Raw genomic sequence first — 17,635 nt, forward strand, 5'->3', positions numbered from 1 at the left:
CCACCAATCTCAATCAGATAACAACGAAGGCGCCTTTCAAGGAAAATTACTACCAGGCTACAGAGGCTGCCTCGTTCGGAAAGTGTTGTATAAACACAGTATGTTCTGTGCTCGGGCCAGTTGTTGAGGCCAAATCACACTCGTGCCTTCTGCACGTATGTGGAGATCCGCGGAGCGCCCCGCTGACTCTCAGAGACCGCACAAGCCCCCCTTTAGCCGGTGGAGGACCGAGCAAGTAGATGTACAGGCCTTAGACGTTGTGCAGAGGTTAGCAACACTTCGCCCTTCTCTGAGTGTTCAGCGTGCAGGTCAACGAGGGTGAAGCGCCGGTTTAAACACTTGACAGTACGATAGAGACGCGTGATGAGGTGCTGGAGTGCTGCCAAGCAGCCACTGCTGCACGCGGGCCAGCCCGGTACAGCAGGGCTGGCTGAGAGAATCCCGGATCAGGGGATGAAACCCTGATTTAGAGCTTGTATAGAGCAGAGGAGAGCTCTGGTTTAGAGCTCGTATGGAGCTGAGCAGAGCATTGATTTAGAGCTTGTAAAGAGCTGAGCAGAGCACGGATTTAAAGCTTGCAAAGAGATGAGGAGAGCACTGATTTAGGGCTTGTGTAGAATAGAGGAGAGCACTGATTTAGAGCTTGTGTAGAATAGAGGAGACCACTGATTTAGAGCTAGAGCAGAGGAAAGCCCTGGTTTAGAGCTTGTATAGAGCCATGGAGAGCACTGATTTAGAGCTCGTAAAGAGCAGAGGAGGGCACTATTTTAGAGCTTGTATAGAGCTGAGGTACCTTGAAGAAAAAAGAACAAAACAAACGCGAGAGCATTTCAGCTTGGATAGAGTATTTCAGCTTGGATAGAGATGATTCCAATATTGTTTGATACCAGCTAGATTTCACATAAGGAACATTCAAGGTTTTTTACACGTTTCACAATAAACCGATATGATTCCAACCAGAAAAAGAATAATAAATTACTCAGGCTTGTTAACCAATTAAACCAGTAGAGAAACCTATACAGACCAGTGTTTTCAACCTGTTGTACACGTACCACTAGTGGTACGCAATGGTACTGCAGGTGTCTTGTGGGATTTCATTCTGATAAAAGATAGACAAATTCTTATGATGGAAAATGAATATAGGTAATTGTAAATAAATAAATGATGGATATTGTTTTTAAGTAAGCACTTATTAGACACACTTATTGTATGGTTTACGTCCTTGCACTTACAAATAGTACTTAGCACTGTGTAGCATCTAATCCTAACTATCTTTGTTGCATGCGGGGAATGGGTTAACCTAGCGATTGTGTGTTCTCTGAACATCCTGACCGGTACTGTACAGACAGCAACATATTGTTTATTTTTCTTCTGACGAATGTACTGATTGTAAGTCACTTTGGCTGAACGGGTCTGCCTAATGCCCCAAATGTAAATGTAAATATAGTAATAATGTTTTTTAAAGGGGTGCTTTGACTTTCTGCCTGGCCACTGCATGTATATTTATCTATTGTTAACCGCATGCATATGAGGTGGTCTGCAAAAGGTCTTCACGACAATTTAAAGGTAAACATAAAGGCAATGGTTGGGAACCACTGGTTTAATACATAGACATACACAAACACACTCATACACACCTACAGACACACACACACACACTCACACACAAACACACACACACACAAAACATACACAAATACACAGACACACACACCATTGTTTGAAGACCCATTAATAATATTGCAGCACAACCAGCACCACACTGAAGAGCAGGGATAGAAAAACCCTCCACTGAACACACAGGGTCGCAGTAGGAAAAACCACTGAGAACATAAACATCCATATTACTCTCTACAGAGAGAGAGAGAGAGAGAGAGAGGGAGTGAGAGAGAGAGAGAGAGAGAGAGAGAGAGAGAGAGAGAGAGAGAGAGAGAGAGAGAGAGAGAGAGAGAGAGAGAGAGAGAGAGAGAGAGAGAGCGAGCGAGCGAGAGAGAGAGAGAGAGAGAGAGAGAGAGAGAGAGCGCACGAGAGAGAGAGAGAGAGAGAGAGAGAGAGCGCGCACGAGAGAGAGAGAAAGAGAGAGAGAGCGCGCACGAGAGAGAAAAAGAGAGAGCTAGCGAGAGAGAGAGAGCGAGCGAGAGAGTTCAAATGGAGAACAGAAATAAACATGCAGAGTGCAGAGGATATAGATAATTTACAATGGATCACAGACATAACTGCTAGTGTACAGATAAGGTGAGAGAGAGAGAGAAAGAGGAAGAAGCTTGGATGCAAGTTAAGGTGAATGAGAGCGAAAGACAGAGAGAGAGAGAGAGAGAGAGAGAGAGAGAGAGAGTGAGAAATAAAAGAGAATGGCAGGACCGAATGGTTTCATTCAAAGGTTAAGGACAAAGGAAAGAGGCAGAGCTACACTTGGACGAGATAGAGAGCCATCCAGATACAGAGAGAGAGAGAGAGAGAGAGAGAGAGAGAGAGAGAGAGAGAGAGAGAGAGAGAGAGAGAGAGAGAGAGAGAGAGCGAGAGAGAGAGAGAGAGAGAGAGAGAGAGGGGGTGGGCTGCCTGGATGAAGATCATGTGTGTGGGGATGCTGGTGTCAATGATGGTGAGCAGCTGTGATCGGCCATGACCTGCGACCAGAGAGATAGAGAGAGAGACGTACGCCCTGGGTTGATGAGCGGAACAATGACAAAAACACTCCCGAGAGCTCTCTAATATGTCACAACGTCTAATCTGTGGCATTAAAGAGGGGGGAAATGACGGCAGGGAGTGATGCTTTCAGAGGAGGAAGACCAGCCCCTAAACACACCTCGGGTGTCACCCCTGGAGTGTCCATTCTGAGCCTTTTGTTGTGTGGGTCGCACTGCCATTTTAGTGACATTATGGCCTCCAGTACCTCCGTTTCACCCCAACAGTTATCATGTCCCTCGTATCTCCGTCTGGCCGCCCGTGTGGACAACGCTCTCCAGCTACTGTTGCTCCATGGTGCAACATGCCAGCGTTTTGGTCACCAGGAAATACGTCAAAAGGAAATAACGTCACTTTTGCGAAGGTGCTTGGCCAGGAGGACGTGGGCCTGGGGGAGCATGTGCCGTCATAGATTTGATTGGCACCCCTAAATCTGTTTACAGAATGTGAACGTAACAGAAATAGGGTTTTAACCACACAATGTTCTTTACCGTCCCTAGTTTGCAGAATTATTGCACAATTCAAGATATTTGTCCTTTGTCAAGTTCCTATTGTCTATCCAGTGAGCGCTGTGCTGTTCTGTGATGTCTCCCTCAACTAAAGAGCTCCACGCCGCCGCTGCCACTGTCGTCCTCCTGCATGTGAGCAGCTTCACTGAGAGAATGGCAGGGGTGCGGCACTACTATTCAGTGCTTATAATACATCCATGCTCCAGGGCTGTGTGTGTGTGTGTGTGTGTGTGTGTGTGTGTGTGTGTGTGTGTGTGTGTGTGTGTGTGTGTGTGTGTGTGTGTGTGTGTGTGTGTGTGTGTGTGTTTTTGTGTGTGTGTGTGTGTGTCTGGATGTTTTGTAAGACTGTGTGCTGCAAGTTTGTATGCGAGTTGTCATTGTGTCTGTCATTTGTATAAAAGACGGTTGTCTTTTGTATGCAAGTTGTGTGTTTGTATGTGTGTGTGTTCGCATGTGTGTGCGTGCATTTGTGTGTGTGTGTGTGTGTGTGTGTATGTGCGATTGTGTGTGTACGTGCTTGTGTCTGTGCCTGTGTGTTGCCGTTTGTGCGTGTGCGTTCTTGTATCTGTGCGTGCATTTGTGTGTGCGTGTATCTATGTGTGTGCGTTGGCGTTTGTGCGGGTGCATTTGTGTGTGTGCGTGCGTTTGTGTGTGTATTCCTACTGTTCCTGAGTTAAACCTGGAGACATGTTTTCCTTCCTGCTGGAACCATGTCCCTTATTTTAATTGCTTCTTGAGTGAAAACTAAATTGAGGGAAGAGAACTTCTGGATTTCACTCTTATCCCGCTACCGGATCACCAGGACCGGCGTCTCATTAAAACCTCGCCCTGAGCATTGTAAGCTTTCAGTCTCATTCAATGGCAGCGATTACGGTATCAGGTGGTGTACCGTTGCCCTTGTGGTCTCCTCCGATTGGTTGACAGTCGTTTCTGTGAGGGAGGGACTTATAGCAGCGATGTAACACGGCAATGGAAATATTTACTTTTATATCCCTTCTTTACTGGATATAGATTAATCGTTACTCTCATTTCCCAGTATGGTTTACCCAGTTGTATTCATGTTTGTCAATATGTTATATAATGTTCAAAGCATTTTGATTTTATTTAAAATACTGTAGTCCTATTTAGTCTAATACAGATTATAAAGTCTGTCTTAAAACAGCTGTATAGGAAAGATGGGCTGTAGTAACATTTTATATGGTATCCATTATTATGATAGGAACACTTTATTGAACTCATTCCACACAGACTATTATTGGAGACCTGATTATTCTTATTTAGGTCAACATAAAAGAGGTTTAGTCCACTTGCTTCATCACAAAGGGAAATCTTTAAAGTATCCCTACTGAGTTCCACCTCTTTCCACCTGCACCACTGTTTCACTGAAACCAAGGTGTCTTCACCAAACTCATTTTCGCCACAGACCAAATCACTCAGCAGAGCAAAAAGACCTGATTGAGCTGTGGAGGCGTCTTGTTCTCCTGGGGAGAGCCAAACCCCCTGACCCTGCATTTAAAAATCACTTTAGTTGTTGTCTTTCATCCTGGGGTGGGGCTGCCAGCTCCCCTTTGAAGGGGCCTATTTTACCCCCAGGTGTGAGAGTTATTAGCCATTATGAGTCAGTTTAGAAATCTGCCCTCCCCTGGGCATCACAGATGGGAGTGTCTGCCTAGATGTATGCCGGCTAGATAAGCATGCCAGTTGGTACGGTCCACTGGGCAGGCTGGTAGACTGATCTATCCAGCTTACTTCTCGGTGGACTCTCCCACTTATGATGTTAGTATGTCACAGAATTTGCAATGACTTTAAATGGCTGAACACACTCACAGCTGGTGGTAAAACAGGGGCCCTTTAAGCACGTCTCCTTCCATTCAGTTTCAGTATGCGGGAGGCCGGTGTGTTGCTTCAACTTAGCATGTTTGAACTAGAGAGGGAGACGTCTTACGTGAACCAATGTGAAAATGTTTTTGGGTTGGGTTCTCCTTCAAATAATCATCATTTCATTATTTTTTGGGCATTATTTTAAAAGAAACCTATGCCTAGGTTTCTTTTTGTGTATAAGTACCAAGGCTAGTAACATGGTAGCCAAAGCTACTGCCATACAAAGGCTATGGCACCATGGCTAGTACAGTTGTAATAAGGCTAATACACTGGTACCAAGGCTTGTTCCCTAGTACCTAATACCATGGTACCAAGGCTTGTACCATAGTACCATGGTACCAAGGCTAACATCATGTTTCTAAGGCTAGGACCATGGTAGTGCCACGGTAGCGTGGTACTAGCCAGTAGTAGGATACTACAAGCCTTGTTACCAAGGCTAATACCATGCTAGCCAAGATAATTCCATGCTGCTAAGGCTAGTTCCATACTTGTTACAAGGCTAATACCATGCTAGCCAAGCTAATACCATGCTACTAAGGCTAATACAATGCTACTTTGGCTAATACAGTGTTTCCCCACCATGTCCGCTTCGCAAAAACATTAGGATAGTCATTGGTTTTCCTATAGGACCAAACAATTTGAGGATTATTGATTGAGTGAATCTATTGGTATAATTATAGAATTGTTTTGCCCTGTTGTTAGTAGCTTGAACGATCCATAGTTAATTGGTTTTGAGGTTGACCATAGAGGCCATAGAGGTTGACCTATATGGCCTTTGTCATACTAGGGTGATCCTAACCCTAACCCTAACCCTTATAATATAGGAGGCCTATGTTGTTTTAATATGTATCTATTTCCATTGAAACTCCTCATACATAGTTCTGCAGTATAAGACCAGGGGAGAGGGACAGAGAGGGACGCAGCCCGGCCCCCTGGGAGAGGCTCTCCACTGAGAGCGGCTCTGGGAGGCTGGCTCTAGGAGAGCGGCTCTGGGAGAGCGGTTCGAGGAGCGCCTCTTCATGCGAACACGGAGAGGAGTGGAGGAGCTGTCAGCCCGGGAGCTCATCATCACCATTCATCCGCTGGAGGTGAATGGCCCCAGCTCTAGCCAACCGCCCTCCCGCTCTGGCAGTTATTAGTATTATTAGTCTTACCAAAACTAGAGCTGCTCCGTGACACCCAGCTACCGTTGGAACAAGATTTATGTTGCGTCAAGCCAGGCTGTGTGTGTGTGTGTGTGTGTGTGTGTGTGTGTGTGTGTGTGTGTGTGTGTGTGTGTGTGTGTGTGTGTGGGTGTGTGTGTGTGTGTGTGTCTGTGTGTGTGCGGTGGTGCGTGTGTGTGTGTGTGTCTGCGTGTGCGCGCATGCGTGTGTGTGTTCGTGTGTGTGTGTGTGTGCGTGCGTGTGTGTGTGTGTGTGTTGGGGGGGTCCGGTCTCACACACTCACCTGTACTTCATGCTGCTGTGGCGCCCGATGGCCTCCTTCATGTGGGCGTGGCCCTGTGTGGGGCGGGACCCGGGCGCGTCCCTCAGCTTGGCCGAGCCCTGGGAGATGTAGTTCCCGTTGTTGCCCTGCCCCCCTCCCCCGGGCGGGGGGGCCGTCCGGAGGCCACACAGCCGGTCCTCGCTCCGGCTCTTCAGGTTGTGCTCCGTGCAGGCGAAGGACACCTGCATCCTGCCGCTGGGGTGGTAGGCTGGCGGTGGCGGTGGTGGTGGTGGTGGTGGTGGTGGTGGTGGTTGGTCTGGTAGTGGTGGTGGTGGGTGTGGTGGGTGTGGTTGTACCCGGTGAGAGAGATTTAATCAGCACTTAAAGCCTTTTTATGAATGCTCGGTCCCCCGCAGTGTGTCTCTGTAGCGGTGATGCTGTTCTGACAAAGTGCTCAAGCAGGGCGGCTAAGTGTCGCTGGCATGGAGTTGGGGTGCATAGGGCGGGATCCGAGGGGCCCTAACCTGACACACGCAGAGCCACCGTCTGCTGCCTCTTCTGTCTGGGAACGGCGGGAACGGCTCTCTGGCGTCTCGTGCTCAACGGACACATCGGGGCAATCCTCCAACAAACCAAAAAATCTCCGGGATGACTGTGTGTTCCCAGTGGTCCGCTGATGTTTTTTTTGGAATGGTGCCGTTGTTATATTTTTAAAAGCGCCAAAAAAACACAGCTCCTTTGGTGCACAAATTCAGGGTCCACCAGGTCTCGCACATGCACAGTGGAGGTGCTGTGGATCATATGGCTTGTGTTGATCTGTGAAGCCGTTGTGAGGGTCTGTTTAGCTGAGGTGACTTATCTCTGTCTCGGTGAGCCGGAGAGCCGCGGATTGCACCGCCGCAGCAAAGACACAACAAGAACCGCTCCAGGAGTCCTCCTCGCTGCTCCCGGGGAAATGCATGTTGGACGCAAACTTCAATCAGCCGTTCCGCGGTCTATTCTGTTGAAAATGTTTCTAGTCAATCCATGGATCGGTCTGAGTAGAGGGACTACTGCTGATCAATTCGCATTCAACACTGTCAAATTCCAGCGATGCATTGCTTAATATCGTGCAATGTGCAATGGATGGTGGGGGAAAAAAGGATGCAACTGCAATGTACGTTTGCGAAATTAATGAATTACCTTCAGCTGTTCATACAGTCAGCGGCACAGCGGCGACCCGAGCGATGGCTGTTTATTATTGCCAGGCATGTATCGCGTCACGTTCGAATTCGTTTGCAAAATCCCGGCATAGGCTACGAGCGAAAATAAATAAATAGCCGCAGTCGACCAACTGAGGACCCGCGCTTTCTCCTGGCTCTCTCTCTCGTGGGAGGGTTTCGTTAGTGGCTATTCTGCCACTGCCTTGGCTTTCCTTGCAGTATAGGACATTTTTTCACGACACACACAAAGTGGGGGTGTTAAAGGCGCTCTCTAACCCCCTCTATTCCTCTCTCTCTCCCTCTCACTGTGTGTGTGTGTGTGTGTGTGTGTGTGTGTGTGTGTGTGTGTGTGTGTGTGTGTGTGTGTGTGTGTGTGTGTGTGTGTGTGTGTGTGTGTGTGTGTGTGTGTGTGTGTGTGTGTGTGTGTGCGTGCGTGCGTGCGTGCTTGCGTCTCTCTCTCGTTCCTTCTCTAGCTTGCTCTATCTTGCTCTCTCAGGCTCACACTCAAACATTCAAAGGGGGTAATTCTCTCTCTCTCTCTCTCTCTCTCTCTCTCTCTCTCTCTCTCTCTCTCTCTCTCTCTCTCTCTCTCTCTCTCTCTCTCTCTCTCTCTCTCTCTCTCCCTTCCATTGCTGTCTGTCGTCTTTCTCGGGTTTGATGTGTACATATACATCAGAGGACTACACATGCATGCGCCTTTACCGCCATTACACTAAAATATCTGGATACAAATAAATATATATTATATTCTCAATCTCAGCAACATAGATATTATTTCCTTATCTGTCATATCTGTATTAAGCCTATACAGTAGGCCTTACGAAAATACACCTGCTATGTTTTTTGAGAGGGAAGAAAATCGAATAAAGAGGGAAAAAATTTGGCTGGTATGATATTAAAGCGATATCAGGGTTGTGCTCCCTAATTGTTTCGCAGAATCTGACACACACAAGCGCGCCAATGGCTGTGACATTTACAAAGCGAGAGACAAACACTTTCGAAAACACTCATCAGGCCGTCCGCTATCGCCCACTTTACACCTGATAATATTGACCTGCCTGAACACACAGGCTTTTACCTCAGATTAACCACAGCTAAAGGCTGACAGCATGCAGATCTCTAGGTGGCGTTCATCTCTCAAAACTACTCAAACGTAATGGTGCAGGTGGCATTTCAGATGATTGCTGTATGCTTTTAAGATGATTCTGTATTTTAGTCCACGTTTACCTGGGTACAATCTACACCAACACTGTACCAGTCTACCATCAGACTACTGCATCGGATAGCCACTGTATAGAATAGAATAGAGGCAGGCCTACACCATACATAGGCCGGGACCGTATGTAGACCTCTACACTGTACATAGATTTACGTCCTGATGTAGATCTACACCCTGACGTAGATCTACACCATAAGTAGATCTACACTGTGCATAGATCTACAAACTGATGTAGATCTACACCGTACGTAGATCCTCACCGTTCATAAATCTACTTATCTACGTACGGTGTTGACCTACGTACGGGTGTATGGGCATATGTATGGGTATACCGTGTGTAGGCCTGCACCGTACGTAGATCTACACCGTACGTAGTCCTACACCGTAGGCAGACCTACACCCTGGCATAGATCTACTCCGTATATAGATCTACACCCTGGTGTAGATCTACCCAGTACAAAGGTGCACAGAGTGTAGACCTACAACGTACATAGATCTACACCCTGACGTAGATCCACACCGTACGTAGACCTACACTGTTCGTAGACCAACACTGTACGTCACCGTCCCGCACAGAGCCACACAGCCCATAGCTTACATACTTACACCTCTTCATAAATGTAGCCACGTCGCTCACTGCGTCCTTCCTGCCAAATGTGTTTATGTGTCGAGCAGGTCATTGCATTCACTCGTACCACACATTGACGTCACGTTCTAAAGATCAGCAGATGTCACTGAATCAGTGACATTTGGCGACTTTTGGCAGACCACGTGTCACAGCCACCGACGCAGGCCCCTTAACGCCCGCACCAGAGTCCAGACCCAGGGTCCTACTTAGAGCCTGTCATTGCAGAAGTTCAGCCTTAGCCTACTGGAGGCTTGACGCATGAGCCCTCTCTTTCTGGTGCCAAAGGGGCCCAGCATGGCTGTCCCGTCTTGTTGCCGTGTGGAGGAGGTGTCCTCACATCTTGTGTGAGTTTGGTCCTGTGTAGCCCTTTGAGTCACTGCGCACAACATGACTCAACCTATAACCTCACGTCCATTCTTCTCTTCTTTCTGCTGTGATTATCCTTGGTGCTGTTGGCTAATTACAATAGTTGTTACCCATATGGAGAGAGTAAAGAGTCAAACATCTGATACCACATGTATTTGCATGCAAGCATGCACCCATACACACATATACACACCATTATGTCATGAACACTCTCTTACTCATACACGCACAGCCTTGTCATGACCTCATTGTCTTGCTCACACAAACACACACACACACACACACACACACACACACACACACACACACACACACACACACACACACACACACACACACACACTCATGTCATGAACACATTGTCCCACATACAAGCACGCACACACACACACACACACACACACACACACACACACACACACACACACACACACACACACACACACGTCATGAACACATTGTCCCCCCTCCCACACACACACACACACACACACACACACACACACTCACTCACAGACAAATGTAGTATATATGAACCCCAGCACACAATTGAAAAGTAGAATATGCATCAGAATTGCCCATATATTGCAGACCATATTTTAATTTAATTGGCCCCCTGTTGAACCCCTCAAAGTCAACGAACCTTCATCGTGTATCAGTGTCAACGGGTGAACCCGCCACCCGTTGGCCCAGCTGCACAACCTGGAGCTAAATAATAACTGGTAACCATAGCAACATCCATGATCGGCGACATGTAAGGGTTGTATCCAAGGACGCCTTCGACACGCTAGGCCCTGTTGAGCCAGCTGCTGCCAACTCTTCTCCTCACAATTTTCATTATTTATCAGACGATTATATCCAAAGTGACTTACATTGCCATTCAGATACATTAAGGAGCAGATAGTGGATAGGACAGGTAGACGTAGAAGATGGAACCCCGTACCTTTTGGCCTGGAGTCAAATAACGTCACCTCTACACCATCCTGCCCTGACACCGTTATTGTTGTTCAACCGCAGAGAGCAGGACAAGACCACCGCCTAGATAGGATAGATATTGCTGTTGTTGCCAGGTCGGCAATTTATCATCCTCCTAATAAAACGACATGCTGACTCCACTGTAAAGCCGTTTACGAGCTGTCCCGGCCACGCCACCTGCTAATTTCACTGAGTGCATTTTGTTTTATTAGGCCTACAATAGCCTACCAATATCCTATCTGACCTCATCTAATATCACTCATTATTCCATAAAGACGCTATTAGGCGTGTTTAAACCACGCGGCCAAGGCCTGGTAGAAGGGATTAACGACGACGGCGCCACTCGCCAATTAGAAATCTGCACATGAGAGTAAAAGCAGCCATTAAGGCTCCGTGCTGGCTCTCGCTGTATGGGTCTCCCGGGGCAGATAACACAAGACACGGGCACGTCCCGTGTGCCTGTTCTTCACCGGCTCGTCTCATGAGGAGCGGGAAGAAGCTCTGTTCATGTGCGAAGGACAAAGCTGAGTGCAAATGGTTTCCGTCTGCATTTGTTTGTACGGACATGGGCCATGGCTCTGTGATCTGAATCCGTGTGGATGGAAGTTCAGGCTATGTTTTGTAGCTTAGCCTTTCTAGCATTTTTCACAAGGGAAATATTGGTGTGTTACGGAGTTTTTCGATGCATGTTTTTATAATCTAACAGTTTAGATTATATAGTTACATAGTAGATTATATCGTTTGAATTATATTCAAACAAATCTTCTGATAAAATGCATATGTATATAGGCTGCAGAGATTTTTTTTTAACGACACTGAACCAATGTTAGGTACACTCTTAAATCATAAGACTTTAATCATACGGGCTCAGTCGATGACATTCAGTTGGGTAGAAATAGGCCAGCAAAGCTGTGGTAGGCCTTCTTAGAGCCGCAAATGGATGCGGAAATAATCCATGAAATGGATAAATAAAGTGTACTCAAAGTGACTTTAGTAAAGCCTATTTCAAGGGTAGGAGAAGGCCTATGGTAGCCTAATAGGCCTACTACTTCAATGAACGTTCAAATAAATACATAAAAACACAGTTGAATCACAGGAAATCAAATGTTCTACTCGTTGAACGATATAGGGCCAATAGATTTGGTTAAATCCCATTTTATGCAGTCTTACCCAAAACAGTGTGTGACCGAGCCATAACGGACCCCACATACCAGAGTTACACTACCACCTAGAGGCAGTTCACAAGCAAAAGAGCAGCAAATTATTATTTCTTCCTAGCCGTTATTTATATTTGCCTTGCGCTTTACACATAATGCTAAGCATTGAATTAACTTTGCCGGTCATTTTTTATGTTTCCAGGTTTAACGGGATTATACAGCAATCATTCCTTTTCCATCTGTTTGTATTTGGTTACAGATGGTAATCCTGACCTGGTGTCAACGTTAGCGGATACGTCAAGAGAGAAAATAATCTCTACAACAGGAAATGATCATAAATCCAATGCTATCAGTGCCACTGTTGATGAGGAGACTTACATTTAGCCTACCTTATATGTATATGCATTTTATGATCAATGTGAGGTTGTACATGCTATAAATTACATATATATGATATATAACAATCAATATGCTAATAAGTATACACAAACCATTCACACAAAATTTAAATGTGTGTCTCTCTCTCTCTCTCTCTCTCTCTCTCCGTCTCTCTCTCTCTGTCTCTCCCTCTCTCTCCCTCTCTCTCTGTCCCTCTCCCTCTCTCTCCCTCTCCCTCTCTCCCTCCCTCTCTCTCTCTCTCTCTGTCTTTCTCCTTCTCTCTCTCCCCCTCCCTCTCTCTCTCTCTCTCTGTCTTTCTCTCCCTCTCTCTCTCACCTGTAGATCATGGCCGTGTGCTCCGCCTCGCAGTCGGCCAGGGACAGGCAGCACTCCCTCAGGTACAGCTCCAGCCGGCGCCGCTCCAGCAGCTTGTGCGCGGCCTCTAAGATCTGCGAGGCCAGGGTCTCCGACTCGGTCCGCGGCCCCTGGCTCCGGACCTGGCTCCGGGCCACCGCCTTGGCCACCACGGGCCCCGAGGAGGAGGACGACGCCGCCGCCTTGGGCTTCTTGCCCATGCCGTAGAAGTCCTCCACCGAGAACTTCCCTCCCTTGCCTCCCCCTCGACCTCCGAACATGGCGCCGGTCTCGGAGGGCTCGGTTTCAACGGATAAACCCCGATGGGCTCCTCTGACGGCCCCCCAGCGGCGGACGGTGGTCCCGATCTGTGCACCAGAGTCCCGCTGACACGCTACATGCTCAGGTGAAGGCTGCTGCTGCTGCTGTGGTTGTTGGTTTCATCCATCAATCCCTTGGCAAGAGGGCAAGATAGACGGTGCTCACAGTCCCCCGACTGGGAGAGGGGAGGGAGATAGAAGTCCTTCACCCAAAGTCAAGGCGGACCCCCCCTCAGATGTCTGTCCACAGTGACGGAAAACACCGTGGCGACCCACCCATGTGATAGATGACTATCCTGCAGCCTCCTCTCTTTATCTGGGAGAGAAATTACAGGGAGGGATTTGCCTGGCGTTCCCTCCCAGATTAAATTCCCCCAGATTAAGCCAGGGCTGGGATGAGGCTGGTGGGGAGGTGACCTATAACCGCGCGTTGAGGCCTAAAAACGGCTTATCCCTCCCACTTTTTATCTCACATATACACACTCACACACTCGTAGAAATAGATCTGTATCGATATTCAGGTACAGAGCATTCTCCTAGAACGTGTTGTGGTGACTCCTACGGGGTCGCGCAGGGGATTCTGGATACTTGTTGCCTGGATACCCAGAAAAAAAAAGGGGCTCTGTCGTCCTTTTGGTAGTTGTTTGGATAAGTGGGGTTAACAGGTTTGGGGTCTTTATTGGTTGTGTGTTAATTGTGTGTAGTTCCATGGTTGTGTGATGTGTAGTGTGATCGCGACCATTAGTGAGAGGGTTGTGTGTGTTGGTCAGGTGTGCCGTGTTTCTGTTCTGTTCGGTGTGCGTTCAATAAAGGCAACTCTCGGAGTCGTGCGGTGTAAGGGGTACGAGAGTTGCATTACCGTTTAACCTGGGCTCCCGTCTCGTCCTTCCCGTGCTGCTCGCCACATTGGTGTAAGAGGTGGGATTGGCCGGCGCACGCGGTGAGGGACTCGAGAACGACGGTCGAGCCCATGGAGAACGACGCACCCTGCGTTATGGGAGCGCAAGCCCCTCTGTGGCCACATAGCAATGGGTACAGGCAACCACCACCCTAGGGTGCCATAGCCGTGGCCCGGACAGCTTGCAGGAGTCTTCCAGAACCTCTTCCCCCTCTCCCTGAGGATGAAGAAGGTGCCCCAGCCTTGGGACACCTCCTGCAGTGCTCTTATTGACGACAGGCCGGTGGCTCTGACCTCGCATGTCGTGAATACTTGTCCTAGGAGACTGGTTCTGGTTCTGTAGCTCCTCAGGCCCCTGGCTGAGCGACTCCCTGTACCCCCCTGCTGTTGCGTACCAGGCCCAAATCCACAACCACGCCGTCCTCCACCTGCTGCACGGGGCCTTCTCACCCATAGAGAGAGCGTGGAGCCCGGGGGCTTCCCCGTCCGGCCCTCCGAGAAGCTCTCCGCCGTGCAGGTAGAGCCAAACGAAATGGAGGCCTGGAGGACGGATCCCCACCAGCCGACCACAGGGCTGCAGGGGAGCCTGTCAGACGGGCTAATAGGAAACGACCGGCGTGCCCAGAGGAACCGTACCGTCCACATCTCCTCCGCTTCAGTTCACTGATGACCCCTCCTTCCCACCAGGGGAAGTGCAATTTTATCTGATCTTATCTTATCTTATCCTTGCTCTTCTAGCCCTTAAAAGTTCACGCGTCAGAATAATCTCATGTGGTGCACTGAGCAGTGTCCTCCCTTCACCAATCATAACGGGTCACTGCTCAGACATACGCTGTGAACTACGTCTATAGGCCACGCCTCCAGGTACTCCTGGGAGCGTGGCTTAAGCCTAAAGGATGAGTTATACTGCATGGTTCACCCGCCGGAGGTATGGGACGGTAGCCGCACGAGACCGTCCACATCTCACATGTGAAATAGACTAATGAATAATGACGCTAAAAGGAAGACAGCCATCCTGATTGATCAAGAGCGCAGAGAGCCACAGCATCAGTGCTGGTTTGGAAGCGTTAGCATACGGCCGTATGTAGAAATATATTTCATTAGGAAAACGCAAACGCAAACATTAATAATTGGATGGTCTCATAAGTCTGTGCTGGGGGTCTTGACGTCAGGGTAGAGACCAATGAAGTGTAACTACACATCGAGGTGATGTTACAAGTACAGCTGCCTCTGCCGAGCATCGAAGAGAGACAACGGGCATTTGTACGATGCATCAATGTCAATCACTTTTGTATTACAGATGTCACTGTATTAATGGGAAGAAATCCCATTGTGCCAGCATAGAGACCTACAGGTGGCTTTTGCAAAAAAAGGTTTTATTTGCCACATGTTTCATTCGGTTTTCCATTATTGTTATTAACAAACCTCCATCCCCGTCTTCACAGGAACCTCGGGAAGTCAGGACTACGAGTTTCCTGCCTGGGTTTAGGTAAGACAAACCATTTACACATTTATTTACATTCCACACACACTGTTGTCCAGAGCAACCTCCAACAAGTGAGGACCACAGCGCCAAATCAAAGATAATCCATATTTGTGCAACTACACGTTAAAGTTCAGCAGGATCATGCTTCTGTTTTCCTACCCAACAAGAGAGCAGCGCTTTGTTCTTACACATAGGGGTGGGACAAAACATCGCTAAGGATATATATCGTCGCCCGTCTTCGTGTGACACGAGAACCGCCAAATATCGATATTTTAATTGATAAAGTAAGGCTCTCTCAACAGATCTCCCTTCTCCCACCGTCAGTACTTCATTGCTCGTCAAGGTGGCGCTCAACACATGAATGAGATAAACTTGAATGGATGTTAACAAACAAAAGCAGAGTAACTGAAAAACTGAAGTTTGGACCATGAATAAAGATGGATATCCAGTATTTAACCTTTTCACGGTTATGTTGCATTCATTGATTGGATTTATTGGATTGTCTCACAATATATTGATCATCGCAGAATCGCTGTATCTCAATATTATCGGTATCGTGGGCCATGTATTGCATATCGTATCATGAGATACCCTGTGATTCCCACCCCTATTCATAACTAGAGAAGCTTATAAAATAGTTGAAACAAGTAGATTAAACGTTACCGTTCATGCAGACCGGTCTGTCTTCCTCTTGCTCAGGAACCTGGGTCACGTTCGGATCCCAGATCTCTGATGAGGTAAGAACTATGGTGCCGTCCCGCCGAGCGGCCATTCTGTGTTCCTTTGCCCCCTCCCCTTGATAGTGTGTTCATAATGGTGGATTGGTTGAAAGATTGAATGGTTTCCCCTTATGTCTGCGGCTGAGACGCTGTATCAGCCCCTTGAGGTTCAGTGTGGGTCTCAGTCTGCACCTGTCTGCCTGTACCTAGAAACCCTGCAGTTATTTATAAAGTGGTCATAACAGACAACATGTCTGTAATAACTGATAAATATACAGACTAACAAATAAATTATTATTGAGGATGAAGTGACTGTACGCTTGCTCTGGATTGGCTGGGATGGTGTGAACTTGCTCTGGATTGGCTGTGCCTCTCACCTGATTCATGCAGACTGCTGAGAACTTGATGACCATAGCGTACGAGAACGGAGTGAACCTGTTTGACACGGCGGAGGTGTATGCCTCGGGCAGGTCGGTCTCTCTCTTTCTCTCGCTCGCTCACCCTCCCTCCCTCTCTCTATCTATCCCTCTCAGTCCCTCTCCCCATGTCTGTATCTCTCTCTCTCTCTCTCTCTCTCTTCTCTCTCTCTCTCTCTCTCTCTCTCTCTCTCTCTCTCTCTCTCTCTCTCTCTCTCTCTCTCTCTTTCTCTCTCTCTCTCTCACTGTCTATCTGTCTGTCATGCCTTGTGTGTATGTATATGGGTGTATAGGTAGATATGAGAGAGAGAGAGAGAGAGAGAGAGAGAGAGAGAGAGAGAGAGAGAGAGAGAGAGAGAGAGAGAGAGAGAGAGAGAGAGAGAGAGAGAGAGAGAGAGAGAGACAGAGACAGAGAGAGAGAGAGAGAGAGAGAACCAATTAGTATATGTATGATAATTAGCAAATCTCGCATGGATTTAGATTTAGGATTTAGATTTCGATTTAGGATTTCGAAATTATCTAAATCTCTGAGATGTAGATTTAGATATATGATGTAGATTTAATATATTATTCAAATTGTACATATGTGGAAAAAGTGAAATGAAAATTGCAAAGGCAAAAGGAAGCCAAGCTCAAACTAAATCTGTAATGCCCTGTTTACACCTACCCGATAGTGGGCCCCGATGGTGCCCGATGGCTAAATCAGCAGCTATCGTTATAACATCGGCAAATAGCGTGGTTGCATCGGGAAACACCGTTACTCTTCCCGGGAACATCGTTAGACAACGGGAAGAAACGGGAAGAAATGCTCAATGATCGGGCAACAACGGGCAACATCGGCAAAGAACGAACATGTTTGTTAATTTTGGGTCTATCGGGGTAGAATCGGTTACCAGGTGTTGCTATGGGCTAATCGGCTATAATCGGGAATAGAACGGGAGTATAACGTAAGACATCGCAAATCGGGAATTTTCCTGGGCACATCGGCTTTATTCGTTAATCTTCCGCGCTTTATCG

The 17,635-nt window shown here is 47.6% G+C and overlaps 1 protein-coding gene and 1 long non-coding RNA gene across 4 annotated transcripts in view; one reads left to right on the forward strand and one right to left on the reverse strand.

Moving 5' to 3' along the window:
* LOC115547588 (voltage-gated potassium channel subunit beta-3) overlaps positions 1-13,416 on the reverse strand; it is a 29,998-nt gene extending 16,582 nt beyond the window's left edge. Inside the window, exons 1-2 of one of the 3 annotated variants that reach the window (XM_030361918.1) lie at positions 7,683-8,012; positions 6,522-7,500 (exon numbers count right to left, since the gene is read on the reverse strand). In XM_030361918.1, the coding sequence (XP_030217778.1) occupies positions 6,522-6,748 (227 nt within the window). In that variant the 5' untranslated portion in view covers positions 6,749-7,500; positions 7,683-8,012. Of the gene's footprint in view, positions 1-6,521; positions 8,013-12,761 lie in introns of those variants that run through there. The other 2 variants (XM_030361916.1, XM_030361917.1) reach the window with 2 other exon arrangements.
* Positions 13,417-15,246: 1,830 nt separating this feature from the next.
* On the forward strand, positions 15,247-16,677 carry LOC115547980 (uncharacterized). The gene is made up of 3 exons (XR_003977456.1): positions 15,247-15,486; positions 16,183-16,220; positions 16,593-16,677. It is a non-coding gene; the product is annotated as an uncharacterized LOC115547980 (long non-coding RNA).
* The last annotated feature ends 958 nt before the right edge of the window (positions 16,678-17,635 follow it).

This window comes from Gadus morhua, chromosome 7 (genome assembly GCF_902167405.1).
Source record: "Gadus morhua chromosome 7, gadMor3.0, whole genome shotgun sequence".
NCBI lineage: Eukaryota > Metazoa > Chordata > Actinopteri > Gadiformes > Gadidae > Gadus > Gadus morhua.